The sequence below is a fragment of the Pyrgilauda ruficollis genome, unplaced genomic scaffold (assembly GCF_017590135.1).
Source record: "Pyrgilauda ruficollis isolate IOZ18807 unplaced genomic scaffold, ASM1759013v1 scaffold3, whole genome shotgun sequence".
Taxonomy (NCBI): domain Eukaryota; kingdom Metazoa; phylum Chordata; class Aves; order Passeriformes; family Passeridae; genus Pyrgilauda; species Pyrgilauda ruficollis.
In genome coordinates this window covers 18603889-18630669 of record NW_024524377.1, presented here as the reverse complement: position 1 = coordinate 18630669, position 26781 = coordinate 18603889, and the positions used below count along the sequence as shown (strand labels likewise).

The 26781-nt window shown below is 39.8% G+C and overlaps 1 protein-coding gene across 1 annotated transcript in view; it reads right to left on the bottom strand.

Annotated features, from left to right (window-relative positions):
• Window positions 1-526: 526 nt before the first annotated feature.
• Window positions 527-26781, bottom strand: part of RAPGEF4 (Rap guanine nucleotide exchange factor 4) — a 144283-nt gene continuing 118028 nt past the window's right edge. Inside the window, exons 23-32 of the mRNA XM_041473406.1 lie at window positions 25905-26051; window positions 24639-24736; window positions 21532-21657; window positions 20888-21066; window positions 15219-15309; window positions 12938-12988; window positions 12205-12292; window positions 11806-11870; window positions 3320-3374; window positions 527-1773 (exon numbers count right to left, since the gene is read on the bottom strand). Of these exons, the coding sequence (XP_041329340.1) occupies window positions 1646-1773; window positions 3320-3374; window positions 11806-11870; window positions 12205-12292; window positions 12938-12988; window positions 15219-15309; window positions 20888-21066; window positions 21532-21657; window positions 24639-24736; window positions 25905-26051 (1028 nt within the window). The 3' untranslated portion in view covers window positions 527-1645. The remainder of the gene's footprint in view (window positions 1774-3319; window positions 3375-11805; window positions 11871-12204; window positions 12293-12937; window positions 12989-15218; window positions 15310-20887; window positions 21067-21531; window positions 21658-24638; window positions 24737-25904; window positions 26052-26781) is intronic.

The window sequence follows — 26781 nt, the reverse complement described above, 5'->3', positions numbered from 1 at the left end:
GTACAGCCATCCCCAGGAGCATTCAGGAGGGAAAGGGCACATGCCAGACCACTTCTCCCCTCATGGCTGCAGGTCCTGAGAGACCTCCCCGTGGCCATCGAACCCAGAGGTCTCTCAAGTGCCGTATCAGCCAAGGTCTTGAGCTTGCCAACCTGAGGTAAAATCCTGCCCAAGATAACTTGTAGCGCTCACATTAGTGACTGAGCAGGACAAATTAGTTAGATAGCTAAAATTAAGAATATATCCCTTCTTTATTTAAACCCTTCCAATTTAAATGTTTTCTCCTGAGAAACAAGTGAGCTAACGAGACCGTGGTGTTGCGTCACTGCCTGACTGTCATCCCCCGTGGCAGGGATGGATCTGACTGGCTTTAATCTCATTCCATCTCTCAGTGCATGAAGGCCAACAGCGGGTTTGAGGCCCAGCAAATGACAAGCCAAGTTTGATATATCAGCCAATTAGTAGCATTGCTATTTATGCAGGAATGAAGCTGAAAGTGCAAATAAGGCCAGTGACTAAACCTTTCCAGCAATTACATTTAATAAGGTACTGCGTGTTATTTACAGAAAAGATAGATCACACAACTTCTACATGTAAATGCACAGAGTGTGAAGACAAAAGCTGTACTCTCATAACATGCTAAACAAAATAAATAAACCAGAATTATTTTGGCACAATAACTATTACATAAATAAATATTCTAGAACATAATAAATTGACATTTATTTACAGTCTATTGAAAGTGCAAACAATTGGCTGAAAATTAAGATTTTTTAAATGTGTAAGACCAGAAAATGTGTTAACCAGCCACAACTAATTCTAGCTGAAGGTTTTAATGTCCAGGAAAATATTCTCTTGCAATCCATTTGTGCATATTGTGCTCTTTTTGAACCAGTCTTTTGCTACCTTTAATGCTATTGATTTTGACAACCTTTCTTTTTAACTGAATTTTGTAAAAACCTGATTGGTAATTTAAAAAGAAGGAAGTAAAATGTAAACACTGATTAATCTATTTATCATTAAAAATATTTTTAGTCCTGTCAGTTTTCTGAAATGGCCACGCTGCTTGTAGTAGTAGACAGTATGATTAAGACTGGGAATTTTTCTTAGTATTTGTTGTATTTAAAATGGAAATATTTGTAAGTCGTCTCTGAATGGAACTATACCTTGGACCGCTCTTGAACCTACATTATTTCATCAGATCCTCCTCTTCTATGGAGGTCAAGAGTAGCTGAGCAAGCTAAACTGATGATCAGTTTTGGTCCTGACCTGAAGCATAAATTGTAAAATACAGATGTTTAATTAGGGAGAAGAACCCACTACCTACCTTAGAACTGTTATAAGTTTTTGTGCATTTCCCACTAACTATTCTATCTTTTGCCTTTTTTAAAATCTGTATGAGATATCACTTACTACACCTTAAGATGAATTAACAGTTCACAACATGGCCACCCATACACCTACAGTGCACAAATTCTTCCACAGCCAAAGTTCTCCAGCAGGCTGGTACATTGTGCGTTGCCTAAGACCTTATGGTATGTTTTTGCTTATTTTTGTAGTGGCAGTGCAGTAGCAGAGAAAGTGAAGTTCTTAACAAGTGACCTTGAGAGGATAAAAGATCGTTTCTCATCATTGCTTCAAATGTTTATGCTCGGCGCGGTTCCAGTCGGTGAGACATCTGTGATAAAGTTCTCTGGTTGTCAATCACATTTAATTGCCGCACGTAGCTCCGAACATCCTGATGGTTTTTATTAGTTAGGGCTGCATCAGGATCTGGTGAAAGAGAAATGATGTAGGATTGATACACGTAAATGGACAAATGCCTGAACAAAATGCACAACTCCTTACAAGGTGTCACAGGAAAGACTAGATCCTGGTGAGTTAAAAAGGAAATATTTAGAAATTGCTCTCTTTGAAACCTTTTCTCCGTATCTGATGGTCTTTCTGGTTACTACCCCCACAAATTAACTTTTCTTTTGGACATCCTTGGCTACATTTACTAAAATTGATGGCCCTTGGTTACAGTTTTACACATCACCTTATCAGTCATTAGCTATACATTATACAGCTAACAAGTACAATTTAAAGCTGCTCATTTGCTTTTGAACCAGCAACTTTCACAGATTCAAAATTATGTAATTGATTTAAGCCTCTTTTTATGCAATATTCTCATTTCTAGCTCAGTATTAAATATTTGTAACAATGTAGTTCTTACTGGCTGTCTCATTCAAGCCTCAGAATTTACTACCTGTTTACATTACTTAACCACATTATACCTACTCCAGCAGCAGTTATAGAATACTACTGAGTTAAATTCTAAGTATCTTCAGCCCCACAGGGAACAGCTTACAGCGTAATGTAACATGTGTTAGGTAATTTAAATTCAACTAAAAAATTATACTGAGGCATCTACATACATTACATATACACACACACACACAAAAACCACAGAATTTAGATCCAGTACATCTATATACTGACATTTTGCTATAGCATGTATAATGAAAATCTGCTTCCATTTTTAAGTATGTGGAGGTCTCACCCATCCTTAATACATCAAAATTAAAGACACAAAGCCAGAAAAATCTAGATTGTGGATGAAAAAAAAAAATCTCTCTTAATTTCTATAGTTCTACAGAAATTTCTATAGATCTTCTACAGTTTAGCTTTGACTCATATGGAAACAAACTATTTTTATAAAAATATAGTTTTATATTATTTATTCTGTTGTTTGAGAAAGAGGAAGGGTACTGTGAGTCAAAATGGATGAAGTGCTGAGGAAATGCCCACATGACTGAGACTGACAGTGCAGCTTGATGGGATGAGACCCACAGAGAAGCCTGTTTGACCATACAGCTCTGTCATCTTACATGGCCTCAAGGAAGTTCTGGTAATTATACTGACAAACAGCTTTTAAATTCACCACCTTATGCAGTTATGCCATTTATAAAGGCCACGTCTCCAGACTGGTTTCATATTAAAACAGCATTTATCCAAGCAAGTATTTATGTGCTGCTGCCTGCTAGACTTATTTCAACTACTTCTGAATCCAGTGTCTAATTTCAACTGGCTCTAATCTCACAGATGGGTAGAGACCTCACAGATATTTACCTCTTTCACATGCACAGAAAAGAGATAGAGGAGAAGGGGTTTATTAGAACTTCCTGAAGGGTATTTCACCCTGTGAAACATCACAGGATCCAAACATGGAAAAATCACTGGAAAGCAGGCTCTTCAGTTCTGGTACACACAGAATTATTTGTAATTACTGTAGCTACTGATGATAATGCCGACGGTACAGATGTTGTGATACACTTACTGAAAGATTGGCTCCGGCAGAATTTCACTGTCCTGACAGTGTTGGCAATCATGCGCTGGAAGGAAAAGATGGGATGCAATCAGAGAACAAGCACTGTATTTCATCATCATTCAAACGAAGCACCTAACTGTGCCTGAGTGTGAAGACACATGCCAATAAAAGCAGTCATATGAATGAAAATATAATTTTAATGCTGCTACTTTAATGTATAGGGTGTGATTTGCATTTACACAGGCTTTAAATAAGCATGAGTATAATTTACATGCGCTCAGAGAACTCTTTCCCTTGCTTGAATGCTGTAAACGGCCCTAAGTAAGAATGAAAATCAGCCCCTTCAGTGTGCATTTCTTTGATAACATTTTACCTTATTAAAAAGTAAAAGGAATACCATGGAGTTTATACATGTTAATTTAAAGACTATCAGCTCCTAACAGCAAGGCCATTTCTAGAATATATTCAGCAATTAACGAGCTTTCACCTTTTACACAAACTTGAGTTTAAAATGCAGTCCTCCTGGAAGCTGACACTGTAAATAAGCACATGAGGGTGACTTCACTGGCAGAATGCTTGGTTCACAGCTGAGAAGGCCACTGTCAGTACTGTGGCCTGCAGCCAAGTTTCATAAACAGACCTGTTAAACAGTGTTACTTTGCACAATGTATCTAACTCAACCTGAAAAGTGGATTCACTTTTGGTGGACCCTTCTACTGACAGTTCACCAAAAAAAGCAGAAATCACTTCAGTCCTTCTTGGCTGTGCTTCCTCTTCAGCAAAAACACTTGCTGTGATAAATCAGATGTAATTTGACAACAGATTTTAATAAAAGAAATTATGGTTAGTCATACAGCAAAACATTAGTTCTGGACTGTAGAATTTTAACTGGTTTCTGTGATTAGTGCCACAGAAATAATATACCCACCAGTATGGGGAAGAATTAGTTGTTCTACACAATGCCAAATAAACTGAAATTTCAGCAGTTAGCTAGATAGTTTGATTCAATCCCTGTTATAAGGACAACATTTGTTTCAGTTTCTTTTGCTTAGTAAGAAAAAGCAGAGGAAGGAAATGCTACTCCCTATCAGACTCTAATGTCTGTGTTCCAATGCAGCGACATCTTCTACCACAGTATACTCTCACCAGGCTGCTTCATACATGATGGAAATTTTGTGTGAGATTAACAAGCTAGTTAGTCATAAACTCTCACAAAATGGAATTATATATCTCTTACTAGTGAACAAGAAAGCCTGGGGCATATGCTCCTCTAAATTCATTATAATCTTAAATGAAATCACAATTATAATCTTAAATGAAAATGTTACAAATGAAATAAGTTTGTGAAATCTCTCATTCCAGAATGGGAAGCACCAATGTAAGACATTCCTTCCACACACAATGGATAATCTCAGTACTATCAAGCACACAAAAATGAGTTGGTTGGTCGGTGTAAGAAACACTCTTGATATATGATGTCCTAAATGTTTGTGGATTACACCTTATATTAGCAAATGAAACTGATCTAAAATATGCTATTTCTAAAACACACTTTCCCAAAAGAACTAGGGAATCCGGATATGGATCTGCTTATGTTGTTCCTAAAGTTATATGTATCTACATGTAAAGTTCAAGTAAGTGTAAATTTTCTCCTAATGCAATTTTCATATCTCTTCAAGCCACATTACTATGCAGATTCTCTAAGGCACTTACCTTGCAAACATTCTCACAGGTGCTTAGCATTAAGCATGTGAATAAACTCCACTGACTTCAATGGAACCTCTTAAATACTCAGGGTTAATGGGCTGAGACAGAGCACAGTGCATGTAACAGTGTCAGTTTTTCAGTCTAACCCAATCAAATGTAAGTCAAAACAACACAAGCATATAAACATGATGGTTTCACATTTCTATGGCTTCATATCGGGCTCTGTTATGTGATGCTACTATTTTGATTTCTACCAGTTCAAAAAATGCTCATCTACAATAACTGTTTCAAGGAGAGATCATAAAGCTGAACTGCACCAGACAACACAATGAAGTTTCAAGACTGTCTAGCTTCAAAGGAAGCTTTGCTAAGAACATTCATTTTTAGGAAGACAGCTAGTTTTGCTTGATGTGCTTTCTAGATGGATTGTTAATACACACCCTAATTTTTCATACCTATAAGTATTTAAGTTTTGAAGCCTGATCTCATAATAATCTTTGGAGCTATTATTATTAAGCTTCACATGTGAAAACTTAGATTTATCCAAAAAAGTGTTCTTTGGAATAATTTTACTTTTTCCTCTCCTGGGAAGTTTGTTCTCAAAAAAAAGCAGAACATCCAGAATAAATACTGTAATGCAGTTCTGTACTGAAAGAAAAATTATGGGTATATAGTGAAGGTTTTCAAAAAAGTTTTTGCTATTTTCAAAGTTGCCATTATGTGGGCTCTACTAGGCAAGGAAAAATGGAAGGTGGCAAGAGACTTGTCTGACTTCTGGTTAAAGGCTGAACTGCCTGGTTTCCTTCAGTTGGCTGAAAGACTTCATTTTAAAGGGTTCCTTTGCCTTTTCCTGAGGGTGATGTGATTCTATCTCTGCATTCAGAATTATCCTGGCAATGATGAAATACAAACCAATGAGGAAGTGAGTGTTAAGGCTGAATAAACGTGGCCCAAAGACAGCATCACAAGCCAGTGGGGAGATTCTGAAGCATTATGTATCTTTGAAGAGCTCTTTTCACACTACTTTTTTTCCAAGTGCTGTTCTACTGTCTCATAATGTCTAAGCTCCTAACAGTTCCTCTTTGTAAGGTACGAAGTGAACAGAAAAACAGGGTATGAAACAAAGTGAAATTTCCCTTCCCCAATCTCGTAGATAAGTTAAATTGTCTTCTTTTGATGCAAGAAAACTAGAAATATGGACAGAAAAAATGTTCAGATGGAAGTTTAATTGCCTGCTCCTTACAGTTTTTCTTCAAATAGAGGATTACCTCTAGTCAATGCCTGCAAAGATTAACCTATGTTTACTCACAGTGCTAAGCAAGACCACTATCAAAAAGCCATACAAACCTAAATTTGGATCTTTCTGAAATAGAACCAACTGCATAATATAAAAAATAATGGCTACTACCAGCATGCTGTGTATACACAACAATACCCTTTCAAGTTTTACAGTCTGGAATTGTGGCAGCAGGCCAGCACATTATCTTCTAATCCATTCCAAACCCAGGTTGCTAAATATTATAAATATTCATATATGCTATTGAAAACTACTAAGGGCTTTAGTCACACACTTTTTGCATAATCTTTATGTTCCAAAAATTAAAGAATGTTTGCCCCCTTTTTTGCATATGGATAAGAGTGTGAATTCCCTTTTGTTCATCTCCACAAAACCTGAAAACAAATATGCACGAATTCTCTAATCCTCTTTTTGCACCTGAAGGCTGAAGAGGCTTGACAAAAAGAAGCATCAGTGGTCAGCACCATGGCACTATCTTGTGCTGCCATGGCAGGTCAGCACTTTCAGAGCTTTTTCCTGACTTCTGCTCCCTCTACAGGTGTTATTCCTGAGATAATGCTGGGTAATGTCATACGGAGAAGGTGCCACAGAAAGTAATCTTTGTTCTCTGATGATTTGAGAAATGGCACTGATAAAGTTCCTAATTAATTGCATCTCCCTTTTGTCTATGAATACAAAATTCTGTACTGGCAGTCAGAGTGCAATTAGGCAGCTGAGGTTTGAAAAAAAAAATCAGTAAGTGGTCAAGAGTATGAAATACTGCCTGTCCCTAAGGACAGTCGTGCTCAGTACTTTCCTCACTTTCCTCTGTCTTCTTTCCCTGCCAAGACCTAATTCTAGGAAAGCACTTGTAAATTTTTTCTAAATATTTAGCTATAAAAGCAGTGTCACTTAAATGGTATGTATTGCCATGTGCTGCAGGTTGTAGGTTATCCTCTATCTGCTAAATCATACAGAGTTTACAGGAGCTATTACTACTGGTACTATTTGGGTGCTTGCCTTCACCTGAGAAGAGGGTCTAGATCACAAACTAATTGTGTTTGCAGCCTTCTGCCATCTTTGTATCTTTCACGTACTTGCAGCTCTCAAAACCTTCCCCACCTTCCAAACTAAAACTACAGTATTTAAAAAGCTTTAAAAGTTTTGCTCCTCTGTAATAAATACCTCTTCAGTTATTACATAGATGAGTCTTCTGACAGCACATTTACAACTAACATGTACTGTCAAGTCACTAGGGGAGAAGAGATGTGGTGGTTTGGTATCATGTCATATATGCCAAACTAGAATGTACATCTGAGCAATACCATGGTGGAAATAGCTTGCAGCTTCTCCCCATCAGCTTCCTGCAGTGAGATAATTAAAATACATTCAATACTTCTCTTAAACCATGTCTTGTTTGCTATTGAAGACAAAGCCTTTTACCAAAGACTTACACTACAAAGACGAGTAATTTAGTAATTTTGCCTACTTATTGACAAATGCATAAATTAAATTTTCCAGGCTGGATTTTAAGGCTTCATGCAATGGCATGAGTAAAGAGCACAAATACAGTGCAAATACAAAGGCTAAGAGCATACCTATTTCTGACATGTTCAGTACTGTTTACCCACGTCTTGTACAAACCAAATGGGTATGTTTACAAACTTCCCTCTTTACCCATTGCCGTGGCTTTGCCACACACGGTTACTCTCTTCCCTGGCTAGGTGTCCCTGTCCTCCCACTCCTCACAGCCTCCTCCAGATAAGGCATCTGTGGGGATCAGGAGATGGGGAAGGGGAAGAAATAGCAGGCAGTCACAAAGGCAGGAGCAGGTAAAGCTCAGCAATGCTCTGCAGAGTGATGCCCCCTTACTACTGCCAATACCACAGTTCTGTCACTCCACCACCAAAAAGATCAATATATAGGAAAGTGTAGCAGGAAAAAATAGACTCAGTCTTTTTCTTTGTTAGCTTGAATTGCTTAAAAAGACTGGGCTAATGTGGCTCAACACCATCTGTCTGTTTTTCCCTTCTTCTCTAGATAATTTTGTTCAATTTGAAAAAAGAACCCAGAGTTTTCAAACACAAGAAAGCTCCTACCAATTTTCTGTGAAAACAGATGGCTGTGGACAAGAGAAAGATTGTGTAAGTGCCCTCTCGTCTCCTTCAGGAAAAAGGCTGTAGTGCAAGTTCCTATGTTATGACAAAAGCCTATTCACACAGAATTCCCCAGCCATGAAGAAACAACACATGCCCCAGGCACGAGGAGAGATCCGAGCAGAGCTCAAGCAGCCATGAAACACAAATGTTTAGGAAACCAGGCCTTGCTGTTTCTGGCACTCAGGGAGCTCCTGGCTCAGACACTGCCTGACAGCTTCTGCATGTTTTAAGATGCATCATTTAATATAAATAATAACAGAAGCATTGCAAAACAAGAAAGATTTAAAGGAAGCTGTTTCAGCTGAAGAGATGCCACTAGATCAAACTTCTACTTTTGGCTGCCAGTTACAGGAATAAAGTTGTCAGCAGCACATCAGCTGTCGGGATCAGGGCTCTGTGGTGAGAATGCAGACGCAATGCCAGAGGCTGTTCTCAGTTTCATCACTGTGCTTACATGGGAGTCGGAGGGACGCACCTCCTCCAGTGGCAAGTAGCACCACCAGTGGCTACTACCCAGGTATTTTTATTCATAAACTTCAGCAAACATAAAAGGAAACAATCTTGCAAAGAACCAAGATGTTTCAGAAACATCAGGAAGAGTGGCTCCCAGCAATGCTCTAAGGAATCTCCATCTGCTTGGGACAGAACATCGTGCAGCAGAACAAACAGAAACAACAAATGGCAGGGCATGATTCCTGTGAAAAAATCCGGTTCCTACTTTTCTCCTGAAAATGGCAGAGTAACATCACAAAAACACCTTGGGCTTATACTTACTTAAAAGAGAGGAGAATTTACCTGAGTGGTATCTGGCTGAGTGGTCTTGTCTTCCCAGTTTAATATCTGGCAATTATGTGTGGATATGACAGTTTTAAGCTTAACGCAAGTAGGCGGCAGCGACTGAGGTTTAACAGTAGGCTTTTCTTCTTTGCTTGACCTGATGACACATGCAAAAAGCTAAAAACTGCCAGGTCCACAGTAGGATTAGAACGAATTATGTGGGTGGAATTTGAATATAGGTTGCTGTGAACAGCTACGGGTTGAGAAAGGCAGTAAAAGCACCATAGAAGCATGCAGCAAAGCTAGTGAAGAACAATAAAGATACGAAAGATATACGTGCAGTAAGGCCTGGAGAAAAAGCAGAGTGAGCTTTCAGGTAGAATACTAACTGAAGAAAGGCTTAGAATACTAAAAAAGGAGAATGTTTCCCTTTCTGGTGAGTTGAAGAACATGAGACATAATACTGATTCCGCAAAAAATATGCAGCATCAAAAATACACTAACTGATCTTCACATTCCTCTCCTAATGAAAATGATCAAAACTCAGATTACTGGTACTACATTCTTGTAAAATATTATTTAAAACTTTTGGGTGCTACTAGTAAACTCTTTTTCTGGAGGTAACGAAGATAAGACAATGAGCAGACTACGGTAAAGAGGGCAGACCTGCAGCAAGTTAGATAAAGATCAGTTTAAGCTGCTATAGGATTCACTCTTGGCCTTGGAAGTGCCAAAATGTGGTACAGAGTGGTGCAGAACTATTCTTAAATGACAAGCCTGTGTTGAACGATGGGAAGTGCTTACAGGAGAGCTCCTCCCTCCTGTAATGGCTTTCACACAAAATGAGGCATAAAGAGCTTGAAGCACGGAGCTCTGAGGCCAGTGGATGTACTGGCTCTTCTGGCTCAGGAGGTGTAAACAGGCCAAGTGAGGTGGAGATGTTGGAGCCAGCCACAGAACCATGGCTGTAGCAATGCAACTGCCATGCATTCTGGTTTGGAGGTGTTCCAACCAAGTCTGAGATCCCTTCTGTGTTCCCCAAAGTATTCACTATCTGTGCTGTTATATCTATACCTAATTACAACAGGCAGTGCAGAAAAAAAGTCTTTTTCTGCAGGTAGAAGGCTCAAGGCCTTTGGAAGGAGATGGCAACACAGTCTGCATATGCAATTACAGAATGCCATTATTGCAAAGTGAGGTCAGGCCCTTACTCAGGCATTAGCACTGCGATTTATTTACAAAATGTCTCATCTTTTCAACCAAGGACAGAGGCTCTCCTGGAGCTACAGATTAAAATCTAAGAGAATTCACTCAGTGATGATCACTTTTCTGTGAAGTTTTTTAAAGAGCTTAAAGTACTCCTCTTTTCCCCTCTGCAGTTATCAGTGCTCAGAGGGTCAGACAAACGCCTCCACAGTGCAGTGGAAATAACTGGAGTTATGTAACTCCAGTGGAATGGAGTGGTTCTGATTACTGTACTACTAAGAACAAGCACATATAGGTGCCAGAGGAAATATGCTCTAGCATGGCTGCTGAATGGCTGAGAGGAAATGGCCTCAAGTTGTGCCTCCAAGGGGAGGTTTGGACTGGATATGAGAAAAAATTTCTTCACTTTAAGGGTGGACAGGCATTGGAATAGGCTGCCCAGGAAAGTAGTGGAATCACTAGGCCTGGAAGTGTTCAAAGAGCATGTAGATGTGGTACTCAGGGACAAGGTTTACTGGGGAACCCAGTGGTGCTGGGCTAAGAGTTGGATTCAGGGATCTTGGAGATCTTTTCCAACCTTAGTGATTCTGTGATTCTACTACTGACTGCCAGAGGAGTAAGTCAGGTTTGTTTTTCCTATGCAGATGCCATAGCTGGGTTTGGCTAACGCACGTTCTCAGATACAGGTGTCATTAACCACACTAATGAGGAACATGCCCTTAGCAACCCAGAAAATGTCTTCTCACTGCTGAGAAACTCAAGTTTCAGTTGAGACTTCTGCAGTGGAAAGTCACCTGCCTGCAATTTTTGACAATGGTGTTTGAAATTATAACAGCTTAGGTGCAGGACTTATATAAAATTTGAGTATACTCCAGCCTTTATCATTGATTCTCCTTTCCAGTAGGAAAGCAGTCAAGCCACAGACACCTCTTTTCTTTTGTGAAGGGAAAGAAGAAATATATGTTGTGCAAGTTCTTTTCAGTGCTTTTTTCATTCTCCAAGAAGCAATGCAGAACTATCCCAAGCCTGAGGCAGTTCAGGCCTGTTTGAAGGAACAGCAGTTAAAATCACAGGTTGGTCCCAAACTGTTAAAAAGTGTCTCTAACAGCTCTGCTTCCTGTTGCTGATGCTCCTTCTCCTAGGAAATATTTTGGCTGTGCATGGCTCAGTGGGCAGTTTATTCTCCACCTCTGTGAGGTTTTGCAGAAAATCAGAGGCCCCAGGCTCTGTGTACAATGCAGGCTATTTTTGCCAGGTCTTGGTCCTGCCTTCATTCTCTCTAGCCCTGAAAGTCACTGTTGAGAAGTTCACTCTTGAAGAGGTGAATAGGGAGGTATTTTTAAGTTTCCTTTCAAACATGTCATACATACCATTTTTTCGAAGTTTACTAGATTGTCAGTGAATGTCTTGTTTCCCTCATGAGTAAACGTCATGTCTGTATAGAAATAAAAAACACATAAAAGCCCATTTCTGAATCATGGCCATACAACATAGCAGAATGTTTTATCTACCCTTACAAAAATTGTAGCAGCTGAAAAGTAAAAAAAATAGGTTTTAATTTGCAGCATTTCTAAGACTAATAAAATTGAGGTATGATATTCAGATGTACAAAAGCAGTTTGTCTTGTCTCTGTATCGTGCTTTTCATAATGGAAAAAGATCATACCTCACACTGAGATTGATTTTTGCTTTTTCTTGCTGCTACTCTTATCCTTCAGATATTTGACAAATAGCTTCCAAGTTAATAATTCTGGTAACATCCAAGCTTACCTTTTATAAGCAGTGGCATGAAAGGAATTATTGGAGGGTCCAATTTAGCTACAGTTAGTCTGTAGGCCCTATGGTTTCTTGATGGATCCTTACAAAAAAAGAGAAATCAAATAATTACTAATATGTATTATTATATGTATCAAGACACTATATGCATTAATTTAGATGTCATGGCATTTATTAAAAACCTATTTTTTCCTGTGACTTTAAAAGCGCATCTGTAAATTCACACACCTTTTATCATTCTCCCTGACTGGTTACACAATGAGAATGCAACCACTAAACACAAACATTTTTCATGCCAAATAGCTAGGTTAGATATGATTACAAAAACATTCTTCATAAAAGAAGAATTTATTATTATTTATATAATATTTTTTCCTCCCTCCTTACAGCTGCAGATCCAATTTTGCATATGTTGTAGCGGTAGAATGTATTGCCTGGAAAAATCCAGGTTGAGAAATAGAATTTCCCATATGTACTACTGGAAAACAAATGATAAAGCTTTTCTGAGTTCCCAGATTAACTTTGAGTGGTACATAAGTTCTCTCAAAGTAGGTTCCTAAGAGTATAATTTATTAGTCATACATACTTGTTTTAGCAGCTCTAAAATGGGATCATAAACTTCTTAAAGTCAAACAAGGACATATAAAATGTTCTGAATCAAGGAATTCAAATCAGAAACTGAATTATCTCAGATTGTGCATAGAATAAGGGATCTATTGCTATTCACCATTAAGCTTTCAAACTCTGCGTAGATCTTCTTGAACTTGCTTGGGAGTTTCTGTTAATAAAAACAAAAATAGCAAAGCTTAATTAAATCCGATCAGTGTGGTAATTTTACTGTAAATGCTAGTTCCTTCTACAACGCCCTAAGTCAGGAAAGTGTTCTTTTTTTGCCAGATATTTCTAACAATGTGCTAATCTAAAATACAACATGTTTCCTAGCAACCAGATTAAAAATAGAGACGGGACCAGCCATGAAACCTGGATCCTGATTTAAACCCCGACTTGAATTTAGTCCTTTGGGATGTTTAGATTCAGATTTTTGTTTGGCTTACATAGCAATCACTGAATTCAGAATGTAAGTGGAAATTCATGTGAATGCCTTCAGGACATCCCTGCTTATAGCCTACCTGAAAATATAATTTACACCCAGCTTGCATAGGGGCAGGTCAGTTTAATTATTCATACCTATGATGAACTGCCCTTGCAAACATTCATATTCAGACCTGGGCATTTCCAGGAGTTTTTTTTTTGCTCATGCTGATGCATTTATTAGTAAAAGTCTTGACATGCTCAGCAGCAAAGGTCCTCCATCACTTTCTGGGGTACAAATTAATGAATATTTTTTCAGTCCACAATACCTACACAAATAAATAATGGTCAGTTGATCATGCAATGATTGAGATGAGATGGGCTTTACTAAATACTTTCTTTCCCCCTCATGCATAGTATGTTACACAGATTAAATCACTTTACTTTAAAGACAATAAGATATGTTATAAATTGGTTTCAAAGATCACTGTAATTTTTATGTACCATCAGAACAGATCAGTTATTTTTAGTAAAACATTTCTCTGTATTTGCTGAATTTTTCAGATTACTATTACCAGTGGATAACATTAAAAATTAATAGAGACTTTATAGTGCAGAAATGATTTTTTGCAATAATTTCTACATTTGAAGTGTGTACCCTAGCAAGCTATTTACACTGTGCCACAGCAAGGGCCTAATTTTTAATGATGTGTGTCAACAACTGTGTGCCTAGTTTGCATATGCATGCAGATTAGATATTTGTGAAGTAAGTGGTATAATTGGACATTTGCACCTGCAAATATCTAATTTCTGCATGCAACTAATGTAAATGCCTGATAATATAGAAAAAAAATCAGGTCTTGGTATTGTTTGTCTTTAAGTATTTTCTGTATATATCTGGCTAAAAATCAAATTGCAGAAATTCTCTTGTTAAATCAACTGCTCTACAGAACCAGAGTGTGATAAAATTTCCATGATCTCAAGTTAGCCCTCCACATGTACAAATGATCTGTGCCCCCCTACCAGCTCAGACTTGGTGCCAATTTCAGATTGCTGTATGTAGTATATACATTCAATTCCTTCTTCTCCAGTCCTGTACTGTCAGCTCTCCCAACTCCTCTCAGTAGCCACAAATAAAGGGTCATTATTTTGAGAAACTGAAAATCTTTGCCTGTAGCACTGATTTTATATGATACATGTACTTTTGAAAACAGAACTGGTGTACTCTCAGACATGTTAGTCTGATCTCCTATGTAAAAGCACATTTTTAAAGGTGTACAAATTTTGCTCTCAGTTGCATCAATAACCTCAGTCATGCTAATTATTCTGAATTTCTAATGAACAAAATGCATGCACATTTAAATCTGTACTGCTTTTGATAACCAGTATGTTCTTAGTGGTTACACTGTGCTAGACACTGCACCCTTTTTATACACTCATACAAAAGAGCAAAGCCACAGAAAAAGGTGGAAGCTCTGAGAATGAAGACAAAACTGCCAGTACACATGGAAATGCATGTCAGAGAGAAAACCAGAACTGGTTAGGACAAACCCACATTTTAACAGGGCAACAGAGTCCCTGTGGAGAGCAGAAAATAATATGTATAAGCACAGGATGAATTTAAGAGAATTATCAGTGGAGTCATCTCACTGAACCACCAGTGAAGTGAAGGCACACAGAGGATGGGCTGATCTAAGAGGTTAGCTGGCTAGCCAGCTCATCCTGTTGGGCAGTTTAGCTCAGCAATAGGAGCTGCTGCTGTCACTCTTGTCAACTCCTGTGAGTATTCAGCACAGCCATGGGTGTACTATACTGCCTTACTAATAAATACTGTCAGCCTTAGCTAAGGCTTATGGTCAGGAGCTGAATTAGTAGATCTAGCTTTATCAATAATAAAGGCTCAATTCATATTTTTGCTAACTACAAGCACAAGTCCCCCTCAAGCTTCCTGGGACAGGATTTTAGCAAAGACTTACCTCCCAGGTTAACGAGAGACGGCTCACAGCAACATTACTCAGTCCCATAATAATAGCAAAAAAGGAATTCAGATTTTTGTATTCTTTACAGCTGAAACACAAAGGACCAGGTTTTAAGTTGTATATATCAGTCGGTGCAGTACTTATGACAACCTTAAGAGAGCTGAACCCAGACATCTAGCTTAGAAGTGACTGAATTTAGGCAGTCCTGGCCAGCATGCCTGCACACACCTCTTCACCAGTGTATTAGCACTTCACCACACTCTGGAGGCTTCTTTCCCTTCCCTCATAAAATGAGTTTCCTTCTTCTACTTCACTGGGTGACAGCTTCTGCAAGGACTTCTAGTCTTTGAAGCAATTCTCCACCCAGAAACACAGTCTTTTAACTGGGCTCAATTCAGTCCCAAGGGATACCAGAAACAGTGCAAACAAGTGTTTATAACTTCATTTGCTGCAGAACTTGCTGACAGCTCCTGAACAGCTAATGAATGCTTGAAGCTCTCCTTAGGCAATCTTCATTGCAGTTTACAGGGCCACTGAGTCTTTTTAAAGGGAGAAGACCAGCTGTCTAGAGATGCCCCATGCCAGTGACCTCTCCTGCAGTATAGGATTTCTATTACTTAGGGATTCTGGGACTTCTAGTATGTTTCAGGAAAAGAGTAGCCCTTTGTCACCAGCTTCATTAAAGAGGTCCTGGGCAAAAGGAGCTCCAGGTCACACTCCATCTCTAAGGCAAAGAAGGATTTTGCTATCAGTCAGGAAAAACTGAAACGTGTAACTGAGTGCTATGGAAGATCCCAACATGTCATATGAAGGAGTAGATACAATCTGATGGGCACAGTCAACACAACTGCTCAGCTGGGTCTGCATCAGTGGCTCACTGACTCAATAGGCCAAGGGAGGCGGCTCTCCCCTTCTGTTCTTGTGAGGCCCCACCTGCAGAGCTGTGTCCAGCAGCTCTGGGACTCCAGCATATGAAGGACATGGATCTGCTGGAGTGAGTGCAAAGGAGGGCACTGATGTGGTGAGACACTGAACAGCCTGTCCAGAGAAGTTGTGGCTGCCCCATTCCTGGAAGGGACCAAGGCCAGGTTGGATGGGGCTTTAAGCAAGTTGGTCTAGTAGAAGGTGTTCCTGCCCATGGCAAGGGGGTTGGAACTCAATGATCTTTATGGTCCTTTCCAACCCAAACTATTCTATGATTCTGTGATTTACCAAGAAAACTTTAACAAGATTCAATCTATGATTCTCATATTTTAAATTCATTATTGAAGCTCTTAGCTTCTCTGAGGTATCCTTAGCTTCAGACAAAATTAGTACAATCATCTCATCCTACTGACTTCATAATTGCCACATCATCCTATTCTCCATCATCCATACCATTCTGTTCTTTCTGTACCTCCATTTTACCAGATATGGATGTATTGAGCAAGTGAGTCCTTGAGATCTTGGCCTCACTTGTGTCTGCATCGTGTGAACACTGAGCATGTGAATAGATGATCTCTCCCATATGCTGGTTTGTCTGTTGGGAGATTGATGCCTTCTCAGATCTTCTGGCAGAGCTGCTCATACAAATTCTCCCACATCAGATTAGCGACAGTGAGCAAGGGTAGAACGGGTAAACTGAAATGCTAAAGCTACACCAACTTAATCTACTAGTCCAGGTCACGGAGTGCCTCATTAGTGGATCTGAGGGGAGATAAAGATGAAAAGCAGACAGGATGGGCTGTCAGTGATAACCTCTTCCCTACGCACAAGTAAATCCATAAAGAGATATCTGTCCACAGCCTATGACAGGATTAGGAATAAATTATGGCAGGGTAAAATAATTAGTAACACACAGCACTAGTGCTCAAACAAAGTAGGCAGCTGCAACTGTATCTGCAACATTTAATTTGAATGTATCTTCATATTAAAAAGGAAATGTTTTGCCAAATACCCTGTTAAGGACTACAATTTGACGAAGTCCCAGTTAAAATCCATATAGATACATAATGTTCTACCTCAGATATTCAGTAAATTCTACAAGCTCAGTAAAAATAAATAGCTCAGTTCCAGATAAAGGACCCCTGTAAGACACTAGAAACAATGCTCCATTGCTCTACTGCATATAAACTCCATGTAAAATGTCAAAAAGTGGATCCTCTAAAGCACCACAATGCACCACCTCAGAGCAGAGGTCCCTCTGCCTCACAGAATGGACTGTACCAGAAACATCTTCCCGTTAGGATGAATAGCAAACACACACACACACACACTCTGGTCTCCAAAACAAACATGCATGTGGTTAAAGTCTCTTTGTACTTACACAAGCATATTCATCTTGCCATTTTCTCTATAAACACACATTTCAGAGATTTCTCACAGGCTCCTTGGGCTTATAACATATGCACATGTACAGAAAGAATGATTTTCAAAAACTGAATGAAAGCGTCTGCGTACACTGATACACAAGAAGGCTGCTAAATAGCCTGTGGATATATCTGCAAAGAGGAAATACACACAAACTGCATTTGCAGATATCCATAAGAGCATGTGCAAGCACATCCCAGAAGGACTTTCTTATACAATTAATATGGGAAGAACTCACTGTTGGAAATATAGTTCACTTCTTCCCTTTGTTTGAAAGTTTATTCCTACAATAGCTGGAGAAAGAGATGAACCTGGTAACCTCTACATCCTTTTCCAACAGATGCTAAAGCCGACACTGGCTCCTGGAACTGAAAGCACATGTGCACAGCACTTGGAGCCAGCACTTGGCCTTGCGCTTGCCTGCACAGACTGGGAGCACACATCAAGGGTGCATGGGGTGGCAGACACAAAATGATGTGCCTTCTGCAATGATATCTGCACCTCAAGCCACAGAACTGAAAAAAGCTTCTTAGTAGCAGTTATCTTTGAAAATGAGTACGTGCAAGGCATCTCGTTACCACCAGTCATGCCTAAGATTAATAGTGCAGCACTGAGCTGTTCTCCCTGAACACTTTTCTAATGAGTCTAGTACTTCTAGGTAGGGTAAAGTTCTCATTAGGTCTCATGGATCTTCACAGGCAAAACTTCCTCAAAGATATTGCTTCAAGGTCTGGGCTTTTTCTCCTCTCTAACTTCGGTGCACTTTGTGTTTGTTTTAGTGCATGTGTAGCAGCTGTTACCATGGCAGCACTGCACAGAGGGCAGCAGCCTGGCAAAACTTCCCAGTGCCTTTCCAGCAGCTGGAATTAAACCTGCCCTCTTGGTTTGTACAGAGGAAAATCTTGTGCTTTGGATTTCTCTGCTTTTAGGAGACAAAGAGGACCCAGCAGAGCACACTGCTTTTAGCTATTTATTTTTAGAGTTGTAGTGATACCAGAAACATGGAAGTAAACAGGAGGTTGTCAGGCTGTTGTAAATAGCACAAGATTAAACCCATGACTCGGAGGAACTCGCAGGCTAGGGCAGTTTATTAAGGAGATATTTAACTGTAATTTTTAGGATACTTGATTTCAAGTGTTTATGGAAATTACTATTGTATCTTAATGACCACATTTCAACATATTCTCGTTTCATGCCTGAGATTAGGAAAGACCCCGACGTCTGTGTGGGTGCCACTGCCCTCTCCTGGGCACAGCCCGCCAGGCCGGCAGCTGCTTCCCACTCCTGGGCTGTGCAGTGAGATAATGGAATATGCGCTGCGTGTATTTTTAGAAACCAAAGAGGTAAATTCTGTCCTCTGTTCTAAATATAAAACTGATCCTGCATGCCCACCACCAGATTTTTAAAACCTTCAGCTTTGACCAACCGTAATCCAACTGCAGGGCCCAAAGTAGATCCCAGAAGGAAGCTGGTACTTGCAGAGCAGGGTGTCCTGGAGGAAGGAGCCACACTGATCCCCAGTTTTGATGTGAACACAGACTTCAGCGGTGTGCAATTACTAACTGGGAGGAGGGCAGCATCACAGAAGCAATAGTAATCTTTTCCTTCACACAACTTCATGTAACAATGCAAAAAAGTTGAAACCTTGGTTCAACTGCAAGTAACAACATCTCTGTTGGTAGAACTGCCTGAAGGCTTCTAGCTACAATGCCCAGAGCTGTAGAGAAACACTGCAAACCTCAGCAAACTGTTTTTCAGACATCAATAAGTACACCATGAGCTGGAAATGGAGGGAGAGTGTAACAATAATAAAAATCTGTACCTCGGCAGGGCATGGATATACCTCTGCTCCCTATGAAGTCAGTCACTGCTTTGCTCTTGACTTTAGGGAGTCAAGGCTGACATCTCTGGCATGAAGGTTCCAAACAGTTTAAATTTGGATAGCAATACAGGAAGACAGAAAGAATGCCTGCTATCCAACCTCAGACCCAGCAGTTAGTAACAAGAGAGGACATTCATATATTGCATTTTAAATGTGTGAGAAAAAAAAATCACAGAATCACAGAATTGTTAGGCCTTGCGCTAGGTTGGAGGGGACCTCTGGAGATCATCTGGTCCTACCCCCTTGCCAAGGCAGGGTCATCTGGAGCAGGTGACACAGGACTGTGTCCAGCTGGATTTTGAATGTCTCTATGGACAGGGAGACTCCACGAACTCCCTAGGCAGCCTGTTCCAGTGCTCTGCCACCCTCAACATAAAGTTATTCCTCATGCTGAGGTGAAAGTCCTTGTGTTTTAGTTTAAGGCCCTTGCTCCTCATCCTGTCATTGGACACCACTGAAAAGGGTCTGGAACTTCTTTTGGTATCACCCTTCAAGATATTTGAATGTATGGATGAGATCTCCTCTCAGTCTACTTTTCTCTAGACTACCCAGGCTCTGCTCCTGCACGCTCTCCTCCTATGAGAGATGCTCCAGACCCCATATCATCTCTGTGGCCTCCACTGGACCCTCTCCAGTAGCCCCTTGTCTCTCTTGTGTTGAAGAGCCCAGAACTGGGCACAGCATTCCAGGGGTGGCCTCACCAGGGCTGAATAGAGTGGGAGGAACACCTCCCTTGACTTGCTGGCCACACTTTTCCCGGTGCACCCATGATCCCACTGGCCCCCAGGACCCACTGCTGGCTCATGGTCACCTTGTCATCTACCAACAGTTCCAGTCCCTCTCTGCAGAGCTATTCCTTAGTAGGTCAGCCCCCAGTCTGTGCTGCTTCTTGGGGCTCCTCTTCCCCAGGTGCAGGACCCTACACTTTGTATCATCAGCAAACTTGCTGCAAATCCCAAACAGAATGAAAGTAACATGAGTGTTATCATCTCCATGCTACATCTCCTTACTCTCCCCTCTTGGTTTTCCCACTCAGGGCAATTCTGAGAACGGTTCTCCTGAGCAGAACCAGAAACATTTGTGTTCTCAGGAAAATTGGGCTGAATTTTGTTAATATTTACTAATTCACAAAGTAATATTTGCTAATGTATGGAAGGGTAAATGAAGGATTCTCCTAATGAACTGAAATATATTTTCTCACAAATTTCATGTGTAAACATGGCCCTAAGAGATCACAGATCAAGAAGTAATGGACAGTAGGACAAGAAAGAATATGTATTAACAAGGTTCTATACAGCCCTATAAGAAAACAGACAGAATAACCAAATAGAGAATGTTTTAACCTCTACTCTTTGTGGCTGTCTGAAAAGAGGAAATAAAACCACATTGACTATACTGAACCTCACTTCCAGCTCCCATATGATTGCATACTTACTGGGCTGCTATCTTAATGTATTTCTTTAACAGCTGAACACGCTTGCTGAGTTGAGAGCAAAGACAAATCTCGGTGACCACCCAGAACTGAATTTCATTGAATCTTCTTAAAAACAAGTCCAGATTTGCCGTGGTCTTTTTAAAATTGTGCCTTCCAAAAGTGTGATAGATCAATTCCAGCTGGAAAGAGAAAACAGTTTGGAATTCTTTTTGAAGTTGTGTTTCTTCAAGGAAAGAGACTAAGACTGACCAGGTATGTATCTAGCCTGAAATTTGCTCTGCAGTTCAGTTTACATTTATAGCTGCACAGATGACAAGGATTCAGGTTACAAATCCAGTATACAATAGCTGAAGCACAGTAAAAGAGTAACTACAGATTATATATAAACAGCTTAATACCTTAAAACAAACAAAAGTAATTCAACAAGCAGCATATGTCCAGAAGAAGTCTAACTTTATTTTTCTATTTTGCCTATAAAATTAAGAATGTCTTAAAACCTTCAAAACTTGTAGGTGGCTTTACTGTAGAATTTTTGAAAATCAAGCTTAGAGAAGGTTTTGCAAATAATGCAGAAACCCGTGCATTATGTACTGTTAAACACTTTTTAGTAGATTCTAACCGGATGAATAGATAGATCCTCATACCTCATGCACACAGTTGAAGAGCTCCCAGTCGTAAATTGTCATCTGATGTGCTAAGTCTTTGGAACTCATCAGTTCAAATGTTCCTACTGTACCAGTAGATGGTCCTTCTTGTTCTGGCAATGGTGCCTACAAACAAGAAATATTATAAAAATATTTTAGACATGCTAAATCATATGGTTGGTGCTTTCATTTCATAATACTTCTAACTTTTTTTTCAGTGTGACCACTTTCCTAATCATGTTTCTAATAGCAGAACTGAAATTGCAGTAAAACTGAAATTTGCTTGTAAACACAGGTAGGTATTAGGAAATCAGTAAAACCAGTATCCAGTATGCACAGGATAGTCAGGAAAACTCTGAAAGTTCTTCAGAGATCCTGTAAGAAAATAAACCAGACTGTTCTCAGTGTGTTATTTTTAACATTGTTCTAAAATTTGAATCTATAATACATGTTGTGCTAACTAAAGCATGTGTGTTTGTTTAGGAGCATAGGTCTTTCCAAAAAACTTTTATGTTCCCTTTTCCACATACACAAATAACTAGGCCACCAAGGACAAGCCAAATACTTTTACATATTCCTGATCCCAATGATGAGAATTGCTACATCTAGCATGCTTCAGAAATCTGCAGTGATTGCAAGATCTTCTGATAGTTTATAAAATAAACCTCATACTTCCTCTTTGACAGTACACAAACTGGATGCACAATTTGTGATTGCAAATTGCTGGCTAGGCCGATTAAAACGATAAAGAACCAAGATGAGAAAGAACCAAGTACAAACCATTTCTGAAAGGCACTTCCATGCCACCCAATAAATGAGACGTGACCTATGATTTTGCACACAGGTGAAGTATTAAACAGAGATTTAAAACATGGCTTGCTTAGATCAAGTCAGATGTGAAGTAGCCAGTTGTACATATCAGGGTGAAGTGTCTGAACCAGCGCTGCTAAGACACTGCCAGCCAACCCCCCGGCACACGGGAGGGTGAAACCCGCGCAGAGGCGGCCGCGAACGCGCGGTCCCCGCTCCTGCTCCGGGAGAGGGCGCAGAGCTCACACGCCGCTGTCCCAACTCCTCACCGCCTTTGTTAAACACGGAATGATGGAGCACGGCATTGTCAGCGGGCTGCTTTCCCAGGACAAACTCAGTGCAGTCTGCCACATTGACACACCATATTTAGATGCTGCAATATAAGAAATGAGCCTACTAAATGAATCCTATTTTATATAAGAGTAATATACTAGCAACAGAAATAAGTCTGACTGGATTAATATATCAAATCACTTTCTCAGTAGCACACAGTGTGTAGGGGTTTTACTGCTGTGTGAATTCTTGCTTTGTACCTTAGGGAAAACTTTCAATTATCATCGTCAACTAACTAAAAATAACTTAACTAAATCATGAACATTATCACCTTAAAAGCTTCATCTATAATTTAAAAAAATAGTAGAAAAGTATTCTCTAAAAAAATTAATATTACCAAAAACTGCAGATTGCTTTGAATTGGGATTTGCACAAACACAACATTTCTTTAGTTTATGACAACATATGAAATAAAAGTACAGCAGCTTTGTGTAGAAAATTCTAACTTGTGGAAATCTGTGGAAAGAGAACTGCCTGCAGATTGAAAGACGTCTTTTTTCCCCCATTTGGAGATGATCACAACATAGCTGTTACCATAACAAACACATATTTTCCAAGACTAGGAAAGAAGCACTTACATGCAAACTCAAGAGCATATTTGAAAATTCATCTACCCAGAACAATTTTCACATGGGAATTGCCAAATATAATGTGGATAAATGTTCAGGAACAGGAAGCAGCCAGAAACTGGAATGCAAAAGGATTAAACTGGGAGGCAGCTAAAGCTGTAACATTTTTTGATTTGTTGATACCTCTTTGAAAAAATGCAGCTGATAAGGTGTTGTAATTTGCTATGCAATGCTGAGGACCATTTTTAAGGTGCTGAATGTACTTCTGTAATTCTTACTGAATTCAGTCTAGTTGATGAAAAGTAGCACATTGCAGCCCTGTATCTTAGAGCTCCCTGCAGCACTTTGAGTACTTGATGCATGGTAAATAGCACAGGGAAAAGGTACAGAAAGCCAAGACAATTTGCTGTGAAAGCTATGTGTACATAGACAATGCAGAGCCATAAATAAGTACCCAGCACAGTTTTACTGATGCAACACCCCTGCTTTACAGTAGCATGCCCCATGAGGGTATCTACTTGGCAGGATTAATTAACCTTAAGGGAACACCAGAATTTAATAAGCTGAACAAGAGGTATCTCTGCATGGAACTACATATGCTGGATGTGCATTCCCTGGTTACTAAATTGAAAGCAGCAGCAAAGAATAGATTTTACCATATCCATAAAAGAAATCAGGCATACATACTAAGTGGCTTGTTAAAAGCATACAGGAGGCTGAAACAAGGCTAGGAGTAATAGAGTTCATGCTGACATGACTTGGCAATGACATTTGTTTTTAATGAAATAAAAGGAACAAAAAGTACAGTCAAATCAAACTCTATAAAAGCAGACCCCATGGAGATCGCTAGAATGACTGTATAAACTGTAAGTACTTATGAGCAATTCTACCTAAGAAAAAAACAGACTTTCTACCAGGAATATTTTCTGTGATTCTACTTAGAATTATCTCAGATTTTGACACAGTATTTTGTGGGGATGAGAAATAAAAAAAAATTAAGGAATTTACTGCTGGAATCAAATCTCCAGAATGCTTTAATTGATAACACTTATCCTAGAAAATATATCTCTATGACTTTGAGGAGATAATTCTGTAATGAAGAATTACTGCATGTCTTGGTGACAATACTCAGCTCTTCCTAAATGCTCAGTGTGACAGAGAGAGTACTGGGATCAAGTTCTGTTATGTGGATCAGATGGATGGATTTCTGGTCTACTTTAGGGAATTAGAACATCAGCTTGTTTTATTTTCAGGGCTCATCCTACTGCAGTGTGACAAGCCCTTTACTGTGAATGTTTCCACTAGTTTTTATCTGAAGTGTGGATAATGCAAAAAGGGCCAGGTGTTCAAACAAAGCAAAGCCCTGCCATTCCTGAGCACTGCACACATACATACCAAAGAATCGAACTGATCCCGAGGGCAGGCAAACAGCCGGCCATTAACACTCAGAGTGGTGAACACCGAAACATCGTGAGGCTTGAGCACAACCTTTTCTGTAAAAATGAAACAAATTATTATTTATTACAATTTACAGCAGGATTGATCTACCAGCTGCAGAGATCACCCTTCTGGGAACAAATTTTGCCCAGTAAGCCAAGTATTCAGGATACAGAACAGCAGACAGCAGGATCCTCTTTACTGAAGAAACGTAAGCTCAGCCCAAACCAGCCTCCTACAGAACCAGAATCCCAGTCCCAAACTGTACAGACAGGTCAAGAAGCCTGTGCTGCTATCACCAGAAACCACCTGCAAAAATTAAGTTTAATTAGGGAGCCCATTCATTCATTGCTGCGCTTAAGCATTTGGAGAGCTGTCCTTAAAAGAAATTGCTCTGGAAGGCAGCAACTGCTCCAGGAGGGGATGGAAATGCATTATAACATTTCTAAAATAGCATCATATCACAGGTAAAAAAAAAGATAATGAAGTAACTTACAAAACAGTCTCTTCCAGCAGATGTTGGTGGTCAGTAAATCTGACAAAAAATTGCTTCAACTGCAAAAAGTAAAGCTGCCTGGTGTCAGTTCTCAGGAAGTGAGCCATTTTTGGCAGACTCCACTGTTTGCAAAAATGCCTTCCAATGCAGCTCTCATTACCTCTGTGTGTCTCCACAGAGTCATACTCAACCAAAGCACTTGAGCCACACCAATTCTCCAGCAGAATTCACCAGCCAGTGACTCTCATTTCCACAGCCTAGAGGGGGGCCTGATCCCTGACCCTCTGCAAACACTAGGTCTGTGTGTTTTGCACTAAGTTGCTCCTCAATGGTTTGCATAGACAGAGCAGCCAAAATGGTAGTGACCACTGCCAGAATGTTGGCACGGCAGTGTTTTCTGACATTACTGATTCCGAGTCTAGTATGAATTTATCCACACTTGCCTCCTATTTCTGTTGTTAAAAACTCTTACAAGTTGAACAGCAAAGGAAAATCGGGGTAGCTGTGCTCTGTAACATGCAGATACCCAAGCTTCTCCACTGGTCCTGTGTCCCACGTGAGCTGCAGTCTGTGCCTGCAGTAGAGGAAGGACTTGCCTCTCATTAGGACTTGTGTGACAGCTGAACATGCACATGGGTAGAAAACCTTGACTGAACTGGTCTTTCAATCCCTCCAAAATTCTGCTTCACCATAACTGAGGAGTGCTTAAGATGATGTAAGTGCAGTACCTCCTCCTGAACTCATCTTTACTATGATGAGGCCTTCTCCAGAGCCCAGCTTGTCTGCTACTGCACTGATCACTTCCTTCACAGAAGAAGACACTGGCACGCGGATAGTGGTGTAGGTTTGGTCTATGCAGTACACCTTAAACAGAACTAAAGAAAAAAAACATTGCATGGCTTATTCCACATGTAAAAAAAAAAAAAAACTCTTTTACCATACAAATTACTTTTACTTCAGTAACCACTCCTCACAAAATGAAACAAAGAAACAATAAATCACTACATAGCTCCCCATTCCTCAGATGCTCTACAATTTCTAGAACAGAAATCTCCGATTTCCCAGAGTTTTGGATTTTGGATTTTCAGTGTTCAGGACAGTGCCTGTCCTATGAATGAGAAAGTGCAGCCATATGGAAACAGCAGTTACTGCCTGTCTGGACAGACACAAGAGGCAGTATTTCCCAGGCAGCAGGAACTGTTTCCCTCTTTGCAGGCCTAGAAACACCACTATTGACAACAGAAGCTGCATGACTGGCAGGATGTCTGCTGTTCATATAGAGTTAGTTCCAGATTTTAACATGGTTCTTCTAATGGTCTGATTTCTGCCACCAGCTTTCTCAGCTACATGACCTTGAATTTTGTTACCTTGTTTTTACTGCTGCTCATTATCAAGAGCCATCCTTTAATATCAAACATGTTGAAGAAGCAGCTGGTTTAGGTGATGAAGTTCCACAAAACAACCATTAAGAGTACCTTGTCAGTAATCTGAAAATGACATTCTCATACACTGCTGTAAATTTTATCTTCATCTCTTCAGAGAATCAAACAACACCAATAGGGCAAACCAGCAGATTTTGGTTTTTAGGCTGTGTGCCTAGATTCT